Raw genomic sequence first — 12,719 nt, 5'->3', positions numbered from 1 at the left:
TCTCTCCTCCCCTCCGTCACACTGTCACCGAGAGACCATAGACAGCTGGGCCTCAGAAACAGGAATGCTGGCTCCTCCCTGCCGCTCCTCCAGCCACACTGGTTCTGAAGGCTCCCATCAGCCCCACCCCCACTCCCACTCACCTCCCACACCACAGCTTCATCCACACTTGTCTATGCAGGTGTGCAAGGGGGTGTCACAATCTTAGCCCAGGCCATGTCCAAGTGGGTACAAGTGCAGGTGGGTAGGCAGCTGAAAGGAACTGGACAAGCAGAGGTAGCATGGAGTCCTGTGATCCTGTGGAGGGGTGGGGAGACTAGGCAGGGGGTGGAGAAGAAAGAATGACGAGAGGAAACAACACAGGCCCCCGAGCCGAACAGCACTTACCTGGAGCCACTGGACCCTGGGCATCATGGTCTTGCCCCCCATGAAGGACGTCAAGGCTGCCCTGGAGGTCTTTGCTATTCCCAGTGGGCTCTCAGCATCTTGGTTATCAGTGAGTCTTCAGCCTTTGACAGGGCGACCAACTGGGTTTGCCTGGGACTAAGCAGGACCTGTGATGCTAAAACCTGGACTGCTCCCAGCAAATGAAGATGGTTGGTCCCCCTGGCCTCTAGCCTGACTTACGTGGGCATGGTACTCGTGGGATCTGTGAGTGCCTATGCAGGGGTGTGCGTACACGTGTGTGTGAGAGCCTTGCTGCAGATGTGTATGGTGAACCGTCCTGGGTCTACACTGTGGCACGGAGGGCAGTTCCACTGAGGCTAGCCAAGGAAAGGGCTTAACGGCAATGGCAGGGGCTTGAGCAGAGCGTTGGTGGGAGACAGTTGTCCTGGTGACAGAGGGAAGCTCTGCAAACCTCTGGGCCACAAGAAATCGTTCACCTATGAATCCACATGTCCCAGCATCTCTGCCACAAACACTGTGTGAAAGTGAGTTAGATGCTGGCTGGAGGCAGGGGGCATGGACTAAATGACCTTGTATGATATCCACGAAGAAAGAATGCTGGCAGGCTCTGTGAGCCTGGGGCTTGCCACTGAATAGGGAGGGTGGGCTAGAGAACAGGGAATGGAGGCTTTAGAGGCCTGATGGGGTGGGTACCAGGACCCCCCAGTGCTGAGAAGAGCAATGTTAATCCAGGAATGACAGGCAGTCAGAGCCGAAAAGACCAGAAGAAAGCAATTCATATGCATCAGGTACTTTGTACCAGGTATTTTCACAGCTATTATTTCATTTTAGCCTCATGCCGACCTTATGAGCAGAGACTATTATTATATATAATAACACATCCTCATGACTACACACTCCTGATGATAGCCAACACGCACACAGTATTAGCGAACATGTATTGCACTCGTTTTCTTTTTTTCCTGCCAGGCACTGTTCTAAGTACCTCATGTGTCCAATAACCTTCATTGTTCAGATGAGGAAGCTGAAGTTCATGTAGAATAAGGTCTGGCCAAGGTCACACAGCTGGGAAGTGGAGGAGCCGGCCTGGGAGCTCAACCTGCTTCTAGCCTATGGGTTCCTTTCCCTACCTCTTGCATGTCCTCAACTCATTGCAGATTGGGAGGGTGGGTATGGACGTGGCCTTGGAGAACATGCTAGACCAGAGAGGAAGGAGGAAGCCAGGCCTTCTGCATACGTAAAAAGTCCTGATGAAACGTGAAAAACAGCCAATCAGAATGGCCTCTTTCTGAGGACAAGGGCCCCGCTGGGCTTCTGCATGCCCCATCCATGTGGCGGCGGCTTTGGGGGCACGCTCTTCAGTGAGGGCTGAGTCCCTTACTGTCTGGTTGCAGTGGCAGCTGTCCTAACTCTCATCCCTTCAGCTACCAGGGCTCAGAAAAGTCTGAGGTGAGTCTGCCGGAAGGGGTCTTTTCGGAGGTGGACTGTTTCAGCACCTGCTTTTCCAAATGGGCCGTAGCTTTGCCGTTTGCTGCTACTGTTCTCAGGAAGAGCAGCTTCGCTGTCTGGGCTGGGGCTTTTTCTGCTTTGTTAACAAGGCCACTTTCTTCCTTGGCCTTGGCTCCAGGTTCCTCAGAAACCAGAGTCAGCATCCTCGTGGCACTTGCAACCAATGTCTGTGTATAGCTCCTGTTCTGATCCGGAAGCTTTAGGATGGTCGGCTCTGTCCTATTGTCTTTCTTGAATTCTTGTCCTAGTGCCACACACTTGGCTCACCCCCAGCCCTCAACGCCACTATGTTCTCACAGAGAGCAGAGTCCCCAAGGCTAGGAGCTGACACTGCATTGGCGAAAGCATGGCCATTTATTGAAGGCCACTCTAGCCAGGCCACATGGAGGGAGGGGCTTGGTGTCCCTCCTCAATCCATCACTAGTCACACTTTTCAGAGCAGTTAAAGGTTTTCTGAGTATATAGCCAGAATTTATAGACACACACGTGCATGCACATATATAGGCACACACCTATGGCCAAGAGGCAGTGAAATATGGGTATTAACAACACAGCCTCTGGAGCCGGGCTGCCTACGTTGAAATGCCAGCTCTACTGCTTTCTATCTCCACACCATTAGCAAGTTATGTATTCTCTCTGAGTCTTGCTTTGTTCATTTGTAAAATGGGCATATCCAAGTGTATTCATTGGGATGGCCTAGGTAGGCCGTGGTAACAAATGAACTCTGGAATCTCAGGAGCAAACCTAGCAAAAGTTTACTTCTTGTTCATCTTGAACGTCCAACACAGGTTGGCGGGAGTCTGTTCCCTGTGGATGCTAAGGTGCAGGCTGATGGAGGTCCCTCCAAATGGGGATGCTGTCAAATGTGGCTTCAGAGACTAGCACAGCAGAGGCAGGACAAAGGATGGAGAATTCATGCACACTACTTCCTCCAAGCCAAAGTGATAGGGAAACAATGAGTTGTAGCCTTATTTCACACTTCCTTAACCATGAGTTAGGTTGAGCATCTTTTCATACGTTGTAAGTACTTCTTTGATAGACTTTCAATCAAGCCTTGAGCGTCACACTTGCTTTTTGTGACACCTGGTGGCTCCAAATTCTGAGTCGTTCCCGGGTTTGCTCTTGTAGGCATTGCCCTGGCAGGTAACTAGCTTTCAGCTCTCTTTGTTCGAAGTCAGTTGCTCCCTCCTCCTTATACTTTCCAGCGTGCAAACATTTTGCTGGTATCTCTAACCCACCAGTGGCATCTCTCTAATTCTCTTTCTCCTTGTGGATATACATCTTTTAAAATATTCTTATGGTAATTTTCATGAGGCTCCCTCGAGGAGTCAATATAAAAACTTGTGTTCAATCTGCCATGTTCAATTTCTATCCTTTCTCACCTTTATTTTGACCCATTTTTCTCTCACACAGTCTTACTCACGGCGATTTTCAAAACAGTCCAGGAATAATTCTAAGAGAGTGTGCTTCCCTATGAGTCATCTCCATTAAGTCTGTCCTAACTACTCTAACCTACAGTGTTCCTGATCTTATTGGAACTTAACACAGCCCCAAACTTGACTCTATCCTAGCCGGCGTGTGTACTCCCAACCTAGCTGGAGGTGGGTCTTCTCACTGGTATTCTCTCCACTGATGGAAAGTGCTAGTTGGAGGCAAACTGTTCCTGCCTCTGTCTTTCTGGGACTCCCAACCTCTGGTGGCCACATCAGTGTGACCCACTACTGGCTCTTGTTGAACGCCGCCCAGAGCAGTGCTGGAGCAGGTCCTGGGGCGTAGAGGGCTTACTGCCTGGGGTACAGCTGGGGAGGAAAACACCTTGCCTTCTAGACCTAAAACACATTTCCTAGGCCAGAGAGCACGTGGGGAACTGGGGACGTGGGCATGTGAAAACGTTGAATGAGTGAGCATGGGTGACAGTGTGTGCCACCTTGGTGGGGACAGAACCCCGGAGGGAGGGCAAGTGTTAGGGACTGTTTGCAACTCACTGATACAACCACTGTGATCCTTCTCAACCTGTACCTGGTGGTGTTCACGCCCTACTGGCCTGTCACTGTGCTCATTCTTACCTGGCTGGCTTTGCCTGGAAGACCCCGGAGCGAGGTAAGGGCCTTGCTGGGGCTGTGTTGCCACATGCCACGTGCTCTTTCCTCTTCTCTTCCTATAATCCTGAGAGGCTCTGGCCAATTCCCAGGTAGCCCCTCAGCCTGTCCCTCCCTGACCTAGAGAAGCTGAGGGGATGGGTCTTTTCAAGGTGCTAGAAAGGCCCAGATCAGAATTGTAGTGGGTTGGGGAGGGCAGCTAGTGAAGCAAAGCTAGGCTTGTCCTATCTTGGCCCTGATGTACCATAGCCCATCCCGGTCATCATTTTAGAGGCCAGGAAGTGGCAGGGTGTGACAGTTCCCTGTGGCAGCCCCAGAAGGACTCTCAAGAAGAAAATGGGGGTGGCAAAACTTGGCTACATTGGCTCCGTTTTCAGGTGGCTGCTGGTTTACCTGGGTGAGGTGTTGGTGCCTATGGAAACAGTACCATGAATACTTCCCACTCCAGGTGAGTAGCCCCAGATCCCCACTTGGGCCCCAGGGCTAGAAGCTGGGTCAGGCTGGGGGTCAGGGACATCATGCACATAGAGGCCCACGTAAATGATGACCCCCGGAGTTGTGCGTTACCCGACCTGTATGGCCGGACATAGCAGACCTCTTCCGTGCCATGCCCCTCCTGACTCCACAGGTTTTGAAGACTTGTATCTCCCCCAGCCGTAACTACGTCCTTGCCCGCCACCCTCATGGGCTCATGTCATATTCATGCTTTGGCCACTTTGCCACAAACACCTCAGGCTTCTCCATGATCTTCCCGATATCACCCCTTAGATGCTCACAGTGGGAGCCTTTTTCTGGGTGTCTTTCCTCAGAGACTATGCCATGTCTAGGGAGTTGGCTCTTTCCTCACCTGACTATGCCAGGTGAGTTGTCTCCTAGTGTTAAAGCCAAAATGAAAATGGCTCCTTGAGGAGGAAGTGTTGGGGGAGTGGGTGAGAGCAAGGCCAAGTCTGTGATTCCCTCTGGTCTTAACAAGCTGCCCCAGGCTCACTTGCCTGATATGATGGTCCCCCCTCCTTTGAAGAGGTAAAAGAAAGCTAGGAGGTTTGGGAAGCAGCCAATGACCTTTCGGCTTTTTCTGCCTGCCAGAGGCCTGCTCTGTGAGCCAGTCCCCCATGGACTGTCCGCTTACCCAGAAAGGCACAGGCAACATGCTGGCTGAGTGCAGACACAGCTTGCCAGGCTCTACCACTCTGCTTTGTGTGCACGGTCCTTAAGCATGGGTAAGGATACTTCTGGTCCAGACTGGGGGAGGGTCCACAAGTCCAACAGGGAAGGTGAAGGCATTTTAAGGAAATGATACCCAAAAAGGGAGGTGGACAGCTGCTTCTGTGTTGTAGACCCTGGGCTCAGTCCTGGAGCAATTTCTGCTTATGAAGAAAGGCTAGAGGGCCCGTCCTGAACCTGGTGTCCCTCACAGTAGCCTCTGATCTGGGGCGGTCCCTCTGTGAAAGGTGATCAGGTGCAACCCCATCTCAGAGAGAGCTGAAATTACCGTGTGGGTTAAAGGGACGCAAGCTGAATGAAATGTTCCTTGGCTCGTGTTCCAGTGTTTTAGATCTGTGGGTTCCCAGGAGAGTTGGGGCATGTTTCCTTTAGCTTGCTGCTACTTTGCCCCCACAGACAGTCTGGGGTAGACCTTGAGGCCCTCCCACTTGGCCTGAACTTAGGCCTAGCTAAGTTAGGGGCTGAGGAGCCTATAGGCAGATCCAGGCTCCAATAGCGGGGAGCATGTCTGCTTTCAGCAGGGTCTCTTCCTTTCTGGCTAACAAAGGACATGCCTTTCCTCTGCAGGGGGGCTCTACTCCCGGCCTATGCCTTTGGGGAGACAGACCTCTACAATCAGTACATTTTCACTCCCGGAGGCTTGGTCGATTGCTTCCAGAAGTGGTTCCACAGTATGGCACACATCTATCCTCGTGCCTTCTATGGGTGCGACTTCACTGAGAACTCCTGGGAGCTGCGCCCTGTGCTCGGCCTATAAGCATCATCGGTGAGTGGGCCCATCTGCTGGCAGCCTTGTCTAGGATCTAGATCCAGTTCTGAGGCTGCACCTGTGTGCACAGGAGGTTGGCCAGGATGAGTGATGAGGTGGGGGACAGATGGGGTGAAACTGGGCTTCAGGGCTGAGGCCTTTTCTCAGGACTGAGCTGTTCTGGTGCTTTTCTCTCTTCCTCGTGCCTCTCCCAGTGCCCAAGATTGAGAAGCTGAGCCAGGAGATGGTGGACAAATACCACATATTCTATATGGATACCCTGCGCAGACTGTTCGACCAGCACAAGGTCAAGTTTGACAGCTCAGACACTCAGGAGATGGTGAAAGTTTGACAGACATCCCCAGCAGCCTCTCAGCCTGGCTGAAAGGTGTGGAACCGCAGAAACAGGGGGACAGAAATCACTTATGGGGCTCCTGCTCCCGATTTGGCCAGCCCTCAATATGACGAGGGGCTGTTTGGTTGTTTGCCGGACCCCTCTTCCTCTTTCCTACCTCTCCTCCTTCCAGCTCTTCTCTGCCTTTCTTTGGGGCTATGAGAGAGGGCCGCAAAAGGCGGGGAAGGCCCTGGGGAGAGGTGCCCTTTAGGATCCCTCACATGTGGCCATTCATCAGCATTGAGGAAGACAATGGACGGAATAAAAAGCCAACCTTCTGATATTGCTTCTGTTCCAACTAGTCTGTTTTCAGGGCCTGGGATCCCCACACACCTTTCCTTCTCCAGCTCTTAAGCAGCCCCATCTCCTGGCATCGAGACTCCTGCAGGACTGGGTGACTTGAGATCCAGTGGGCTTTGAGTTCAGGCTCTACCACCTTCAAGCCATGTGACCTGGAGCAGTCAGTCACCTCTGAGTCTGTTTCTTCATCTGTAAAATGGGACTAGTGATCTCTCCTCTGCTAACCTCAAAGGCTGTTGGGAAAGATCAAGTGATATTGAATGTAATTGAACTTTGTAATTGGGAAAGCTACACAGAATTATACTTCTACAACCATTAAGTCCAGTAGGGTGACCTTAGGTGAGCTACTTAAACTCGTCGAACACTGGTCTCCTCATCTACAAAACTGGATGACATCGTGCGGAGCCGGAGGCTTGATCTACCCAAGCTGTTTTGGGCCCAGGCCTGAAATTTCTGTTATAGACGACACGGCCTCAAGCTGAGGGTGACGCCTTGCTGTGTCTGCCTCGGGATAGTGTTCCTTTTCACAGGACCCGACATGGGGTTACAGGAAAAGACCTAAGGTGATGGGATGGGATGTGTGGTCTGGGCCACAGAGAGGAGGAGGCATTTTCTGACAGGAAATTCAGACTACCATCCCTCTATTGCCCCCTCTGGAATGGGTGCCTTGGTCTTTCCCCGGCTCATGTGTGGCATCACTTACAAAGAAGCACCTAGCACATCGGAAGTGCTCAAGCCGATTTCCAGAACAGAGGGGAAAAGAAGCTTTATTTGCAAAGAATAAACCATTAATTTACACAAACTTACATCCCACTTTATATACATTATGTATAGTTTATGTACACAGTATCTCACACTGGATGCTGACCCCCAAAGCAGCACTGGGCCTGCTCCAGGCCATAACAAAGCCCACCCCTACCCCAGCTGGAAGCTTTCTGATTAAAGAAATGACACATACCCCACCTCCCCTTGGAGAGAGCCCTGAAATGGAGTAAAAGGAAAAACCCGGTTCCTTCTTTGTGCTCACAAGGTCTAGGAGAGCCTCCAGGCAGGAATGGGGCCCGAGGCTGTACCAGGGCGGCCTCACAACTTCCTGGTGTTAGGCCAGTCCAGAGCCTTCCAGACCAGGGGCAGGAGCTGGGAGAATGCCGTAAGGGGAGGAAGAGTTCTGACGAAGGCTGCAGCCACTCTCTCCCCGCCTGGCCAGGCTCCTGAAGGGGGCCAAGCATTCCAGCCTTGAGTCTGTGGGTGGGAGCTAGAGGGGGGCTGCGTGCGACAGGTACTGCTCCACCCCCTCACTCTGCTGAGTCTGCGAGCCGTGGCTCATTCACCTTGGGCAGGCCACCTGCCCTCTCTGGGCCTCAGTTTCCACACGAGTAACAAGGGGTCGAATGTAGGTGGGGCTACATTCCCTCGTAGGGCCTTTCTAGCTGTAAAGTTCTCTGAATCTATTTGCATCCACCAGAAGCTACATAAAACGCACGTACTCACATGTGAATCAAAGTCTTTTTCACCTCCAGGGTTCCTAGCCCTTTCTTGCTCAACAAAAGAAATGTGGCTCAGGATGAAGGGGGATATAAAACTCCTTTCTCCAGGGAGCCAGTATCTGAGCAGCCCCTGACAGCTGCCTTTTGTGCCATGCAATTGTCCTTCAAATCTGTCATCTGCTAGCTGCCCAGTGTCCTTGTCCCATTGTCCATGCCAGCCTTGGCCCACTGCATAATTCTAAATGGTAACTCTAGTTCCACATTCTCTTACTAGTAAATTGCTTCAATACTTCGCCAATATCTTGGCTACAACAGGGCTCCCCAGCTACCTCTAGGGTAGCCTTTGAGGGTTCACAATGAATAAAGGGTCCTGTGGGAATCCTAGTTCCCCTACAATGCCCTCCACATTGGGAGAATAGCATGGGTGTCAGAATGTCCTTTAGGGGCACAATTAGGAAGCCCTTTCCTTCCCTTCCTCACAGCCTTTGGGCTTTAGAACCAGTCCTTGCTCTTTCCGCCATTCCTGAGTGATCCTGCTGGTACCGAGTTGTCTGTGGTATGGTCGGAAGACATAGGAGTCACTTAGTAGCTGTGGGAGGTGGGCCAGCTGCTGTAACCCGTCTGTAAGGTAATCACTTGCAGTGCAGTAGGGGCTCCATATATGAGGGGTGTAAGTTCTGTGGGTGCGAAGGCCTTAGCTGCTTGGACGTGGTGCCAAGATGATTCTTCTGAACACAAGAGCTCTAAGGCTGATGGCCGTTTCCCAATGGTATGTCCTACCATTGTGCCACAGAGCCCCTGGCAGCCAAGAGAACAGGTGTTACCATTAAGGGATGAAAATGAGCATCTCTGGGTTCCTCCCTAGAACCCTCAAGGATTTGGGGTCCAGGTTACCATTTATATTGGTTGTCTCTGGACCCCAAATTCAATAAAATGCGGCAGTGCAATGGAACAGTCTTGGAGTCAGACCTGGATGAATGAACCCCAGACCCGTGACTTAAACTGGGTGAAATCCCGGTCAAGGCACTTAACCTCTCTGCGCCTCGTCTACACAACGGGATTTGTAACATTATCAAAGGAGATAATAGAGAAATACTTTCTAAACTTTAAGGAGAAATTCTCATGTGCTCCTGCTACAAATGAGGACTGTCGAAGGCACTTGATAGGAGCTGGGGTCAGACACATGCCTCACGTTTGCTTCACCTGGGTTTGCAAGACTGACATTAACAATAAGACAATGGTGTCGTAGCCCATCACCTCCTGCCCTGACAAGTGAAAGACCAAGCAGTGCAGTTGCTTAGAAAGGAAGGCACAGCTGAGGCATGAGTACCTGTTGTTCGTGGTAAATTTCAGCTGTCTGAAGGAACTTATTCCCCATCTCCTCAAAAGGAAACTTATTTCAGGAGCAAGAGTAGCAGAGTGGACAAGACCAGACATCCCAGCTTTGGGCTACACCCAGCACCCAGGAGCAGGCTGGGCCCAGGCATTTAGAAGTAAGACCCTTGAATGGTCCCACCATATGATCTGGTGAGAAGCTGCCCTTTCAGGTAAGGCCTGGGCTAATGACCTCTTGACTTGTAGCAAACTGGAAGAAAATGCCGTCCTATTCCCACCTCTTGTCCTTTCTGGGTCAGGCAGAAAAGCTCTGCCTTGCCAAGGCCCAGCGGCAGGCCAGGGTTTGGAATTTAAGTAGGCTATTAAGGTAGCTGCATAAATATTAGGACTTGAAGGGACTTCTGGAGGTCATTCAGTCTAACACTTTGGCCCCCCAAACAACGAGACTAGATGAACATTTGTGTTGCTTAAATCTTAAATGGAAGATTCTCTGTGCCCAGGTAATAGAAAGAGCATCCCAGACTCACATAAGCACAGGTCCCAGGTTAGGCACCTGTCTCAGACAGAGGTAGGCTCTGTGGAGAAAGAAGACAGGAGGTCTAGTCGGGCTGGGAGGAGGGCAATTGGGAGGGGACCCAGGGAGTTTTCTGAGCCTGAAGCACAGCTGTAAACAAAGTGAAACACATGTCGCCCTAAGTCTGGCTTCAGGTTCTCATGCAGGCAGGTTTGTGGCCAGTCCTTGCAACCGCTCCAAGGAAGAGCACACCTCCTGTCCCCAAAGCCTGGCAAGCTGCTGCAACGTGGCTCTTGGCTTGAGTGGGAAGAGCTCTCTGACCCTCTGGCTGGCTGCGGCACAGAGCTGGCGAGGATGCCCGCTTGGCAGGTTTCTCCCTTGGTCTCTGCCACAGGCACCCACCTTTCCCCTCCCTGCCCATCTCCTTAGGCCACAACACGTCCCTGTCACCCACCCGTGCCCCACCCCCACCCTAGAGAGGAGCAGCAGCCCTCTTAGGGTTGGACATTTCCCCCTCAGTCTGGAGTACACCTCTGCTTTCTCTTGCCTGCTGCCCTGGACCCTCACTGTAGTGCAACAAACGGTAACTCTGACACAGGGACATTGAGCTTGAAGAGTCAACATGGAGCCAAGGAAGAAGGTTCTGTGTCATGTCATCCCTGGGCCTCCATCAACTGTCCTGTGAACTCAAGGTCATTCTGGAAAGGCAAGCAGGCCTTGTCATCTTGGAGTCACTGGAGAATAAATAGCAGTGGGGTATTTCTCTCTGCAGCTGCGACACCCATATACCTCACTCCACAGCAGCACTTAGAGGTTCTGGGGCTCCCAGCTCCCAAACCTGGGGCAGGGGCACGGGCGGGGCCAATCGCGGGGAGTCTAGGATGCAGGAGCCTCGCCCAGCCTGATGGCTCCAAAGAAGGTGGTGTGCTTGCTCATGTTGATGGAGATGTCGGCGTGCACCATCTTCACAGCGATCTTCTGCCGGGCTTTGAGGAGGCAGACACCCGCTGTGTAACATGTGTTGTAGTTGGTCTTGCCTGTCTCGATGCTGCGGGTACATTGCAGGAAGGGCTTCTCATCCACCACCACCTCATAGCTGGCAAAGTCCGTGAAGTTGATGTAGTACACCTGGGTGAGAGGCAACAAGAAGGGATTGGGGGAGAGAGGAAAATGGTGGGGCCCTCCCCTGTGACCAACGGATGGGACTTTCCCTGGGAAGGCGTGCTAGTTAGCCAACAGGAAAGGCGGGATGGCAGAATTTTTCACTGTCCTTCCCCCACTTCATGGGGCTCGGGTGGCTGAGTAAACCTCTTTTCCAACAGCACACCCTTTGTGAGGGCAAGGACCACGCCTCATTGGCCTCTTTACCTCCCATTAACCCCCCTTCCCCCACCCTGGCATGAAGCACAGTGCCCTGCACACATCAGGTGCTCTGTCAGTGCTACAGACACAGACAGATACAAACTCACTGCAAGTTTCAAGTCCCAAGGACTATTTGCTGATTAACTTAGAAGTCACTGATTTCCTATAGAGGGAACAGTGACAACTTCCTATTTCTTCAGCTCTTTAATGGCGGCCGCTCACTCAGCTTGCAATGCCCCACCCTGCTCTGTGGCTGAATTTCTTTCACTGATTCTCAGTGTCCCTTGGCCCTCTTGTCTGATGAGTGAGGAAACAGATCGAGAGACATGGAGAGCTATCCACCACAAATGAGATAAAGAATTTGGAAGGGTAAAACCCAGGCCCCTAACTTTACTTTGTGGCAAGAAGGAAGTGCTAACCTATGCTCAAAGGCCGGGTGGGAAGGGGATTTTCCGTTTGCATCGAGTTGCCTGAGGCGACTCCCAATTCTCTCCTAGGCCCAGAAAATTAAAGTTTTTTAATCCTTCACTACCCTTATCCCTCACACCCCACCGCAAGCTTTGAACCCTTCCCCCACCAAATGGAGTTTAGGACAAACAGCCTATAGGACATTAGGATTACATCCATGCGCCCCCTGGGGATTGGGAACCTCATCTGTCACCCTAAATCTCTTAGCGTTGTTTCCTTCACAGGCTCTTCAGGAGGGAGTAGTATATTCAGCTGCCACGTAATTTCTTGGATCAGGTCCCAATCTGTGCCAGGATGCTCGGTGAGCTTAGCAAAGGCCTGTTAACCCACCTACTCTGGCCACTTTCCTGTGAGACCCTTGTGCTGGCTCCACAGTCCTCCTGTCCATCTGCCTGCCTGATGTCCGCCCACAGAAGTGCTAACCTCAAGGTTCAGCTATCTCTAGCTCTGAGGAGCCACCCAGTGGCAGCAACCAGCAGGGGTGGAAGTGGACGGGCACTGGCAGACCTGGGGAGTGGGCCCCGGGCAGGACAAAGTCAAAAACAGAAAGAGAAAAGGGCTGGGAGAACGACAGGAGGAAGGAGGCAAGAATAACAGAGAAACAGAAAGGTAGAGAAACAAATGGGCGAGACAGGAAGGAAAGACAGTCAGAAATCTTTTTGAGGTGGAGAGCACTATTCATTATAAAGCTAGCGATGTGTGTGTGGGGTTCTCAGCAGCTCTGGAACTGCCTTTCAGAGAATGTACTGAGACAGAGTTCAAGTTTGGCAGTAGAACCAAACAGCTTAGCAGGGGAAACAAGGGCCTGGGGCCCTGCAGGAGGGGATCAGATGGCAGGGTGTGGTAGGGACCTCTTTTCAGTTTTTCAATG

The 12,719-nt window shown here is 51.9% G+C and overlaps 2 protein-coding genes across 7 annotated transcripts in view; one reads left to right on the top strand and one right to left on the bottom strand.

Moving 5' to 3' along the window:
• Positions 1-412: 412 nt before the first annotated feature.
• AWAT2 (acyl-CoA wax alcohol acyltransferase 2) lies at positions 413-6,340 on the top strand. Its single transcript, XM_074323332.1, is given in 10 exon segments — positions 413-464; positions 467-531; positions 3,859-3,988; positions 3,991-4,017; positions 4,394-4,464; positions 4,645-4,768; positions 4,771-4,842; positions 5,100-5,217; positions 5,808-5,984; positions 6,157-6,340. Coding segments are annotated over 10 exon segments (1,020 nt in total).
• A 1,088-nt stretch (positions 6,341-7,428) lies between these two features.
• Positions 7,429-12,719, bottom strand: part of EDA (ectodysplasin A) — a 288,904-nt gene continuing 283,613 nt past the window's right edge. For 5 of the 6 annotated variants that reach the window (XM_019747910.2, XM_019747911.2, XM_074323702.1 and 2 more), the window contains exon 8: positions 7,429-11,146. In XM_019747910.2, coding sequence (XP_019603469.1) covers positions 10,895-11,146 — 252 coding nt within the window. In that variant the 3' untranslated portion in view covers positions 7,429-10,894. The remainder of the gene's footprint in view (positions 11,147-12,719) is intronic. The other variant, XM_019747914.2, reaches the window with a different exon arrangement.

The sequence above is a fragment of the Rhinolophus sinicus genome, chromosome X (assembly GCF_036562045.2).
Source record: "Rhinolophus sinicus isolate RSC01 chromosome X, ASM3656204v1, whole genome shotgun sequence".
Taxonomy (NCBI): Eukaryota; Metazoa; Chordata; class Mammalia; order Chiroptera; family Rhinolophidae; genus Rhinolophus; species Rhinolophus sinicus.
This window is presented reverse-complemented; position numbering and strand designations above follow the sequence as displayed.